We start from the raw sequence: 11769 nt of genomic DNA, 5'->3' as shown, positions 1-11769 counted from the left end.
TATAAATATAGCACTGTTAATTGATTTGATTGTTTAATTTGTAGTATATGTGTGTAGGTGTGTTGCAGCGTGAGAATAGATTAAACAATGTTTTTTACAACTACCTAATACAAACACATTTCTCAGCAACAAACAATTTTACATAAAACATGGAAATTGTTTTTGTGTATTTTTATAATAGTACCTATTTTTAGAACAATTAATTTTACCTAAATATTTTTATCTTATTTTTCATTTGACTAAAGAGGTATTAACGTCAGCCTGGTTATCAAGTTAACAAGTTAACTATTCATTATACGCTAGCGTGTTTTTTTTTTTTGTAAACAGTATTAAGCAGATGAGTTGAAAAGGCAGGCCTACGTGAATACCCCATATGCATTATTCATAATAATTAGCTACATTTAAATATCATTATGCACTCATCTTTTTTTTTTACATAAAAACCGTACAAAAAATAGTAAACATAAAATTCGTTGTATGCACGTATTAATGTGCATATTTAAGCATTATTATATATTTTTTAAGCTATGTATGCATATCTGTGCTAAATTTTTTATTTATTAATTATAATTTGTGTATGCAATAATACGAATTCGTTCATGTTTGTGTGTTCTTTAAATTCACTAAAATATATATATAGTATATATGGGGTATTCCATCCAATTTCGACCAATTTTGAACCTGCCTGAATTGCCTGAAAGTTTTTCTTCTTTTTCTAGCTTACGAAAGACGTTTTTCAGAAGTTTTTCAAATTTTTTCATCCAACTCAAAAAAAGTTATGAATTTAAATAAAAACACCGTTTTTGTTTTCAAAATGCTATAACTTTTTCAAAAATTTACCGTTTGGGATTTTTTTTTTTAAATTTGTTTTTAAATGTACTTTTTGGAAAAAATTCAAAAAAATTTTTTAAGTTTTTTTTTGTAATTTTTCAGTTTTTCGAGATTTTTCGAATTCGCCCTTTTTATAGCATTTTGAAAAAAACACCGTTTTCCACTCAAAATAAGTTTTAAATATTTTGAAAAAACGGTGTTTTTTCTTCAAAATGCTATAACTTTTTCAAAAGCTGACCGTTTGGGATAATTTTTTTTTTTTTTTAATATGTTTTTAAATGTACTTTTCGGAAAATATACAAAAACAATTTTAAAGGTTTTTTTTTTTCAATTAAATAAAAAAAAAAAAATGTTCGGCCCACTCCGGGATTAGTGGGGATGATTGCAGAATTGATTGAAGTTGTTTATGAGAAAAAAAAGGGCGAAATTCGAAAAATCTCGAAAAACTGAAAAATTACAAAAAAAAAACTTTAAAACTTTTTTTGAATTTTTTCCGAAAAGTACATTTAAAAACAAATTTAAAAAGAAAAGATCCCAAACGGTACATTTTTGAAAAAGTTATAGCGTTTTGAAAACAAAAACGGTGTTTTTTTTTTAAATTTATAACTTTTTTTGAGTTGGATGAAAAAATTTGAAAAACGTCTTTCGTAAGCTAGAAAAAGAAGAAAAACTTTCAGCCAATTCTAAAGGGGTCGGGTTCAAAATTGGTCGAAATGGGATGGAATACCCCATATATATTCATTAACGAAACCATAGGGACCTTAATTTTAATGGTATAAAATATTTAACAAATTGTTTTGCTACAATAACACTTACAAGGAGGAAACAGAGAAAGTAGCTGCATATAGTGTGTATGTATGTATGTATAAACAAACTATGTGATTAAGAAGATTTTTAAGGCCCTGGCAAACTTGCCGTAGTCATAACGCCTTACTCATAACCATATTTTTACTTAACCATATCTGTTGGTGCCTTAACCTAAAAAAGGTAATGATTTCGTAACCGCTCAAACATTCTCGGAGCGCTCATAATTAAAGCGTCTGAAATAAGCCAAACATATGAGAATCAGAAATATGATTATGTAGTAGTTTTTATGACTCCTATATGGATGAAAATTTTGAACTGTATGCTCAGAATGTTTATTTAACAGACCAAATTTGGAAGAAGTATTCATATTTTACATTTGAATAAAACTGTATATGCATTATATACAAAACAAGTGTGATATCTTATACGTCAACAGCCTGACAGTATGTTCAAAATGCCGACGCATACGGTCGGCTATCTTCAGCGGGTGATAGAAGGAGGTACAGGATGAGACCACGATAGTCACTTTAAAAAACAGGTGATAGGTTCTATTTTTTATTTCGACGTCTGTGCTGAAGATATCAAATTTGTTTTATCTAAAATGTTTATATAAACATCATTAGTAAGAGCGTTTCCTGCCTTACTGTTTATTATGGACATATTCTTGTTCCTTTAATTTTCGCTGGCCGTGTCAAAAATTCTCACTTCTCTCAACAGCATAATTGCTTTCTCAGTATCACATCAGAGAGATACTCACAAACGCATTTCATCATCAGCCGAAGTAGTACTCACATATACACACGCATAGAGACACACAAACTACAAATATACATGTATATGCTGGTAACAAAGTATGAAGTTCACGAAATTACAAGACCTTAGGAGAAATGGGTGAACGAGGAAAAGGAGAGCATAAAAGCAGAGCAAGCTGAGTAGTAAGCAAGCAGTTTGATTTAAAGCCGCTATCAGTTGCGAAGTGAAGTATAATTGTACTACTCCCAAAGTAATCTAATAAAGACTATTTTGCATTACTGAATATTGGAGTTATTTATTTGACAATTTAGCCATTCGAACATTTGCAGAAGGTGTAAAATAAGCGGAGTTTCCCTAAATTCGTTACAATGTGGAGACTTACGCTTTTTCCAAAATACCATTGGTCCAACTAAACGCCTTGCATATGCTTCCCTCATTCCATGGACCTCTCCCTAATGACAAAACACAAAGTTTTTGGTGGCAAAATTGCAATATATGTTAAAGGTTCTGAAGAGTTTAGAAAAGGAGTAATTTTGAAGTCCAAAAGGTGCCGAAAATGAGCGGTTTATAATCCCAATAGGTTTCATATATGCTTTCATATCGGTCTCCTGAATGAGCTCATAATTTTCCTATTGAGAACACCTCTTTGATTTCTTGATGAATGTTTGCTGGGAAAAAATAATAAACTACATCAGATTACTAACAAAGTGCACAAATATTAAGTTACGTGGTCAAAACGTATCCAAAACGACAAATAAATTATGTGTAAAATTCATCAACTTAAATATTTGTAGGCTGTGGATATGGCGAAAAAACAAAAACCAACTGCTTGGTTTTGATATGGTTATGTCTAGAGCGTTATGGAATGTCACCAATTACTGATTACATTGAATCCCATAAGGTTGGTTGGATTAGCTGTTTCATATGGATACGATTATGGCAAGAATAACTGCAATTTTACTGAATGTTCAGTCGCAGTGAAACAGCTTTAAGAAAAATTCAATAATAATCGACAACAAATTTTTAGCAAAAAGCTGTGTATGTAACCTACGAACAGCTGTTTTGCCTAGCATTTGATTTAATGATTGTGTGATGTGTTGTTAAACAAAAATACACATTTTGATGTACATATATTACTAAGCGACTAACTTTATTATCTAACTGAGCATTTTGTTTTTATAACAAAATATGCTAGTTTAAAGTTAAAAAAATAGGTAAATTGACTCTGACTTAATACATATAAAGTACTTTTTTTACCCAAAAGCTTATAATATAATAAACAAATGATGTATATAATATAAATATATAATGAAAAAATATTTTTCATGAGGATTTCAGTAGCACATATTTAAGCATTTAAAAAAAAAAAATCCACTATTTTTTTATCAGAGTTTAATGCATCCTTTTTTCATACTTTCTAAGCAAACCTGCAAAGTAACTCAATAATATTAAGGCTGCTCACGGTTCCTTCTGTTGTTTTCGTTGTTGTTGTAGCGATAAAGACACTCCCCGAAGGTTTTGGGGAGTAGTTTCGATTTTGATAGTCCTTCGCCGGATATAGATCCCGTATGTTCCGGTAACAAGCGCCATTAAGTTACTAGCCCGGCCATCTAGGGAACGATTTAAAATGAACACATTGAATCTTCTAGGCCATCCTCAACCCCTAGTTCCGGGAGGATTCTGGGAACGCCAGAGCCTCGCCTGCTAAATAGTTCCTAAACAGTTGCTTCTATTTTGTGCTCGTTAGTTTAGCAAATGGTACCATTTAGACTTTTTATTTTTAGTAAATTTTTTGTTTCTGCTTTAACTGGAAATCTAAATTTTTCTTTAGATAAAAACTGTCCAGCATTTTTTATATTAATTTCATTGGTAAAAATGGAACTCAGAGAAACACAAAAACACATATTTGGCCGATTTGGATGAAATTTGCAACTATGATAGCTTATATAGTATATAGCTCCGAAATGCGAATCTTTAGCAGGCGAGGCTTTGGTGACCCCAAGTTCCATGGAACTATGCATTTTTTATTGATGTTCAGAGAAACCTCTACTAACGGGCACCTCTATTGGGCGGACACCTCCCTTGGTCGGACAATTTTTCATGCACCAAGTTTTAGGTACATCTTTTAGACCAAATTACCCTCTGTTAGGCGGACACTCTCTTGGCTCGACGGTGACGCTTATTTGCTATAAAATGGTATGAAAGACCCCTTCTGAGCGGACACGAACTTCTTATTGGCAGACATTCAGACCTGTTTTCATAACAAATCAATCAAGCACCTCTCTTGGACGAACGCGAGCTTCTCGTAACCGGACAAAGTGTGAGCACGTATTTGACGCTCGGCGAGAAAAGATCCATAACTCCAAGAAATAGTAAATTTTTCTCTTTTGACGATTTATTACAAATGAAAGTTTGTTCTAGAAATTGGCAAAAACTGAAGATCGAAATCTTGATTACTTTTTAAGCTTTGTACAACCAAAGTCGATAGTATTTGTGCCGTATACGGGCCATCATGCGAAAGGTAGCGCACACGACCCACTATATCCGGCACGTCATGTGAAATCAACGGCGTACGAGTTAGGGGCCTTTTCTCGCGAAAAGTCACATTTGTATGTATAATATATCGTACTGGTTGTGTACATGTGCCTTATGAAAAAGGGGACTCCCCGAATGAAACGAAGTTTGCCATAGATATTGTAACGAATTTTAGGAATACTTGATAATTCTGCAACTTCTGTTATAGTTCGAATCGCTGAACTGTCGAATAAATAACTGAAATATCCAGTACAGCAGCATAGTGACGTATCGAACTGCTAATATTCGCCACAGTATGTAGTCCGAGGAGTGTCGCAAATGCTCATACACATCTAGAATGAAATTTTTATGTAAATGCAAAGTTAGGCTTCCGGATTACCTGAAAATGGGTTAGATTGAATTGTACGCTCCGTAACAACCTCACATAAACAGAATGTGTTCATAGTGTTACCGTAAGTTTATTCGACGACCAAATACTAAATAACTACAGCTGTTGGAAAATACTAAAAGTTTTTGAGGCCCAACCCACTAGTTTCTTCAAGGCCTAAAAATTTGATTTGACATGATTTAGTGATCTGCCAGTTTGTACGAGCGTCTTATTACCGGATAGGCAGAGTATACAATACACCATCTCGGTTATATTTGTTTGGCTTCCCGGACTTATACGTGCATTGAACTTCTGACATTTTCGCGCCCTTGCCTCAACCTTCCAACTCTTTTAGGGTTCTAGCATCTGCGCCATCTCCGAAGCACAGTCTTACATTCATTTTAGAGCAGTGCAATATAAAAATGTGTCTTTAAAATAGAAGATTGTAAGTATTAAATCTATCAAATAATAAAAAAAATTTCAATAATATAGCTACCCATTCTTTTGAGCGGAAACCTGTTTTGGGTGAACAAAATTTGGCTGACGGTAAGTGTTCGCGTAAGGGAGGTTTCACTGTATTTGCTTTTTAGAGATTTGATTTGAAGAATGTATGTATGGACATGAATAAAGGTTTTTTTGGGATTTATCAATTTATATTCTACTATCCTGAAATTATCAAAAATTGGTATGGTTTTATGAATATATGAATAGATGTGTATGTATTGTTTATGTATATGGCTTATAATAATAATATGTAATGTAAATATTTCTTTTACTTCAATATTTCGTCCTATCTACATTTTGTATTTTTTTTAGTGAGTGCAACTATCGCTGTGTTTACTTTTTTATTTTATTCATTTTTGTTTAATTTAATATTTATTTTTGTATATATTTTTGTCTTATTATTATGTACGATTTATATATATTATCATTTCAATTAGCCTTGAACTTAGACATTTCTTTTGGGAGTACATACATACATATTTTTTATTTTGTCTATTATACATTTTTTAATTTTTCGGTCTTAACTTTTTGTTTTGCTTGCATATTTTTTATTTTATTTATTTTTTATTTCTTATTTGTTTAACTTGTTGCTTCGTGCGATGTAAAAACGTATTTACTAACTTTTTAGATATTTTTTTTTACGTTTTGGTTTGTATATGCATTAAAATGCTGCTGTAAATTTGGTGCCGTGCTAATGTTATGTATATGCGCTTTATATATTTTCGTTATATTTTTTCATCATTTAACTATTTATCAATAATTGTTGCAATTTTTTTTCTTCTACCATTTAATCGTTATAATTTGCAATATTTGGAAGTTCTATTTGTGTAACATACACGCATACATATGTACATCCATACATCCATAAATACCAAAGGCAAAATTCATAACCAAACGACAACAGAAAAAGTAGAAAGTGATGGAATTGGAGCTGACTGTATTTGATTAAGCTGACCTATGACATTTAAATTTGCACAATTTTTGTATGTATGTAAAAGAATTGACGTACTAGAACATGTACATTTAGACTAAATGGCATTTGTTTCTTATAATACTAATGGACAACTGGCCTGGAAATATGTATGTTATGTAGTATTCTCAATGGATGTCATATTTGAGTGGACTGAGGAGGAAGATGAGCCGATTCTTTAATCTCCCTCTCTCTCTCTGCCGATGTCCAGGACTGCAAACAGGACGACTCAGATATCTGGGCGAATGGCTTTACGACATTCTGGCAGAGGTGGGTTAAACTTTCGCTTCTACTTAAGTTCACTTGGTCAGTGATAGCAAATGTAGGAAGTGCGGGTTGGAGGAGGAAACGATTGAGCACGTTCTGTGCTCGTGCCCTGTGCTTGCCAGGCTAAGACTCCAGCTATTAGGAGTGATAAAGCTTTCAGATCTAGAAGCAGAAAGTGGCTTAAGTCATAGGAAGCTTCTAGTATTTGGAGTTATTTTATTACACAGGTCCTGGTTTTTGATAGGGTTTTTCAGTTTGGTCGTTACAACAAACTTCTGGTAACACTACGGACTCATTCAGTCTATTTGAGGTCCTCAGGGACCGGCCAGTTGAACCTAACCTAACCTAAGTTCACCTCGGAACGCAAGTGGTTCGTTGAGGACTGGTTGGATGAATGAGTCGGCACTCACAATCGATCAAAATTTCTTCAAATAGGAATGTGGAAGTTTCCATGAATGTACGTCCGCTTAATCTAATCTACTCTGAGGTGACTGAAAACTTTCGAATTTGTGCGCTAGTAGTGGTGGCGGGTTTATACCTATTAGAGCTGCTTGCGCTGCAGCCATCATTTGTCGCGACTCTTGTAGCTGTTGATGGATCCAGTTACCGAATAGTGGAAAATCTCCAGACGCTGTCCAAATGGCAAATACGATGGGATTTTTCAAATAAGAGGCAATGGACTTGATACAGTTGCTAACTGGCCGTGGCTGTTTTAGGCACGCGTCCATAGGCATTCCCCAAAACCTAACGGCCAACAACTTATTATTAAAGCTGGAAAGGAAAGTCGGGGAATAGGTAACAAATAAGCGCCAAAAACTTAACACTATAGCTTATAGCTGTGAAATGACCGCGGATGATTTCGACATTTTAGCAGTTCTATTTCCTAGAAATTCGAGCTGATATAAACTATTTATAAAGATTACAGAAACTACCCTTTCTCCTTTGGTAAATAATTTATATTCCTAAAGAGGTCATAAAAAGAAAGATTGAGTTGTACAGTGTAATTATTCCACCTATAAAAACTCATATCAAAGTAATGGCCGAGACACAATGAAGTTTTTCATATGTTGTTGTAGCGATAAGGTTGCTCCCGAAGGCTTTGGGGATACAGGTCCGGTACGCTCCGGTACTACAGCACCATTAAGGTGCTAGCCCGACCATCTCGGGAACGATTTATGTGGCCACATTAAACCTTCAGGCCATTCCCTCCCTCCCCACACCCAAGTTCCATGAGGAGCTTGGGGTCGCCAGAGCCCCGTCTGTTAGGGAAACAGGATTCGCCGCGGATAGGTGAGGTTGACAATTGGGTTTGGAGATGCTATATATTGCGCTGGCAACCTAAAGGGTTGCGCTACACAGCCCCTTGAATCTTGTATTTTAGTCGCCTCTTACGACAGGCATAGCTACCGAGGGAATATTCTGACCCCCTAACCCGCTGTGGTAAGTTTCTCGTATAAGTAAGTTTTTCATATAGATGCGTTCAACGCAATCTTATGCATTACATTACCATCGCTATAATCAACCAAGATGTTGCGTTAATTGTAAACTTTAACATGTAGCGTAACTAACAGCTGATCGCTCAAAGTTAGCATACACACACAAACATTACTAACGTCCATATTACGAAAATCTTTAAGAAAATTCAAATTAAATTCAAGATAAATTTTTAAACAGACATGAACTGTGATAATTTTGGAACAAATAGCATTTAAATAGCATTAAAATGTTTGCTTATATTCAAGTATTTAGTTATTTTTCTACATTTATCTTTAATATTTATACAATGATTGAAGGTATATTGACCCAATGCAACTCTGCTCATCCTACCAACAAGTGGGACAAATTATTTCACTTACAAAGTGTCAAGGCATCCTTAGCCAAATCAAATGTCAAATTCTTCTTCTTATGCTTTGCTTGCAACAAAAGTTGGAAGTTGGCTACTTTTTCATGTCAGATGGCACAAGTGTCGCTCAATATACCATTCTCCATAAAAACACGTGCAGTCTACACATAACGCATAAGATTGAGTTAAACTCATCTATATGAAAAAATAATTATGTGACGGGGCTTTTAGTTCATTGATATACTCGGTCTTGTAAATATAAGAATGGATGTATGTATGCATGTATGCATTTACATATATATGAATATATAAACTTGATTTTACTAGTAAATATTTGTGTCCAGTATACAACGGCGCGTACTTATTGAGTTGAGATATGGAGTTTAATGTTGATGTTGGTACTCATATAATATAAGTCCGATGAGTAATAATAGTTTTATTGGGAGCCAATGCGGAGGCAGATTTATATTAATATATGTATGTGGTATGTAGGAATAATGTGTTTTTGTAGAAGACAAGAGATCATATATATATATATATATATAGCTTGTGGAATAAACTTAACAAATGCATTTGTTCAGCTTCGCTTTTGCACAGCCTGCACAGCAGTCGCACCAAAATCCAAGACGACAACAAAAGCTCACCCGCATATGAATAGACAGCAGTGACTTTAATTAGAGCGTGATGATGGAGCAAATCTATTAATTACATAAAGACATACATAACTGTTAACATATTTATTTAGATTTGTATCGGATGTCTGATCGCTGCACTTTGTTTTGATGCCTCATATTTTTTTTTAATTTTTTATTGCGAAACCTTCTTGATGTCGACCCATTTATATATTCAATTTAATTATTTTTATATTTTTGCTTATATGTATATGTGTTTGTAATGGTTCCATGTATGGCATGTGGTTAAGTCAACTGATTTCTTGAATTGGAATTAGCTTCATTCGTGCAACGTACATATTTATAACAGCCATTATAACTTAATAATCACCTGAAACGAAAAATTATAAATTGCATTGAAAATATGTTAAAACACTTTTACGGTGGAACTAAAAAAAGTTCGATGATTACAAGATCATAATAGTTTTTTTATAGCAGAAGCGGCAGACGTTGTTCTATTTGAAGATTGATGGCCAGCATTTCAGCAAATGTAGCCAACGCTTCATATCTCGCTACTTCACCCTCTCTTATTCAATTTTTCCCTTCCATCTGTCGCTCGCCTCTCTTCTTGCCTTTCCCTTTTAAATTTTCCGTTTCTTATGTCCATCTACTATTTCTTCTTTCCTTTTATATTTCTATACCCATTTATACGCCTGTCCTATCAAACAGCGGCCCTGAGCTACTCTGCCGCTTTAAGGATCCCAAAACGGTTATAGTGGCGTTACTGTGGCAACGGATAAGCACTTGTCTTAGCTACCCAGAGAAGATTTTGTCAACATTACATCAATACGGTATCGAGAACAATTTTCCTCGAATGCAAAATAGCTAAATGATTAGCGCAGCGTGCCTAAAGCGTACTGATAATGAAGGCTTAGCACTCTTCGAAATTGATCTCTCTGCGCAGCTATGGCAGGTTGTCTAAAAAATGTTCTACTTACTATTCCAAAAAAAAAAATAGAGCACGAGCCCGTGACTGTCAGACCTTCGGCATTTTATAAAAGTTGAAATTTCGTCAGTGCATACTTCCAACTGAAGCAGGATCGTTGGTCTATTATAAAACTTGAGTTATAGTGGCTTTAAAAGATATCGTGGAAAAATATACCTTGATTTCGTCATTTTATAAAGACTGATTTTCCTATACATATGTGACTGGGGCTATGAAAAGGTGGCTTATGACTTAAAAAAAAAAAAGAAAAGCACAAATGTCCTGAAGAAATACATTGTTTATCTTTAACAGCTGTTTCTCGCAATTTCTTTTTTGAGTCATAAGCCACCTTTTCATAGACCGGGTCACATATGGTCTTCGTCACGATATAAGAAGCAACTAGCCTCATTGCCAGACACTTTACATAGTGGCTTTGATTAGCCAGACACTTTTAATACTTCTAAGCTCCAAAGAACATCGAGGTAATTTTATACTGAAATTCGAATACAAAATCTTTAAAAAAAAACTTTTAAAATTTTGTTTGCCGTAAAAAACTTTCAGCTTTCATTTTATAAAAAAGTACAGTTTTGCATTAAAAAAGTGTCTGGCTCGACAAAGCCACTACCCTTCAAAAAACGCGAGTACTCCATAAATAGTGTAAGGAATACTCCTTTAGGAGTATAGGAGTGTTCCAAAACTAATCTGCATTCATACAAAACATGTGCTCCAATTAACATTGCGATGTCCTAGGAGAGGAGTAGGTGATCCAACTCTCGCTTTGTTTGTGAGTATTCCATAGAGTACATACGAGAGAGTACTTTCCAAAGTACTTTCACTGTAGTACTCCATGGAGCACCCACAGAGGATCATATGCCAAAGTACTAAAGAGGAATTGTGTCGGAAAGAATTATCGAAGTGAATTTAATTTAAAACGAAGGTAAATGAAGAGGGGCAATACAACTTTTATATTTTATACTACGAATATTCTTATGTTATTTAGCATTTGCATGAATAAAGAAACTAATATTTCTCTATAAATACTATAGTATGTATACATAAAACCAGTGCGCGGTTGAATTTTATCAGAGTTGCCATAGTAAAATTTTATTATCAGTTATTTGCATGCAATATTTTACTTTTGGCAACTCTGTTCGATCGTCATCGTGTCGTGATCACTGTCGTTAAAAAAACGAGCAATGGAAGGCTGATGGTGGTACGCAAACGCATTGCAAAGGAGTATTGTTAGAGTACTCCAACATGAAGGAAATTGAACACGTAATTCAACAATTTTTGAAG

General features: G+C 34.1%; 1 protein-coding gene across 3 annotated transcripts in view; it reads right to left on the bottom strand.

Moving 5' to 3' along the window:
• Positions 1-1451: 1451 nt before the first annotated feature.
• Positions 1452-11769, bottom strand: part of LOC137238013 (probable sodium/potassium/calcium exchanger CG1090) — a 77746-nt gene continuing 67428 nt past the window's right edge. For all 3 annotated transcript variants that reach the window (XM_067762507.1, XM_067762508.1, XM_067762509.1), the window contains exon 8: positions 1452-9879. In XM_067762507.1, the coding sequence (XP_067618608.1) occupies positions 9869-9879 (11 nt within the window). In that variant the 3' untranslated portion in view covers positions 1452-9868. The remainder of the gene's footprint in view (positions 9880-11769) is intronic.

The sequence above is a fragment of the Eurosta solidaginis genome, chromosome 1, assembly GCF_040869045.1.
Source record: "Eurosta solidaginis isolate ZX-2024a chromosome 1, ASM4086904v1, whole genome shotgun sequence".
NCBI lineage: Eukaryota > Metazoa > Arthropoda > Insecta > Diptera > Tephritidae > Eurosta > Eurosta solidaginis.
The sequence above is the reverse complement of the archived record's forward strand: the minus strand, read 5'-3'. Positions and strand labels throughout refer to the sequence as shown.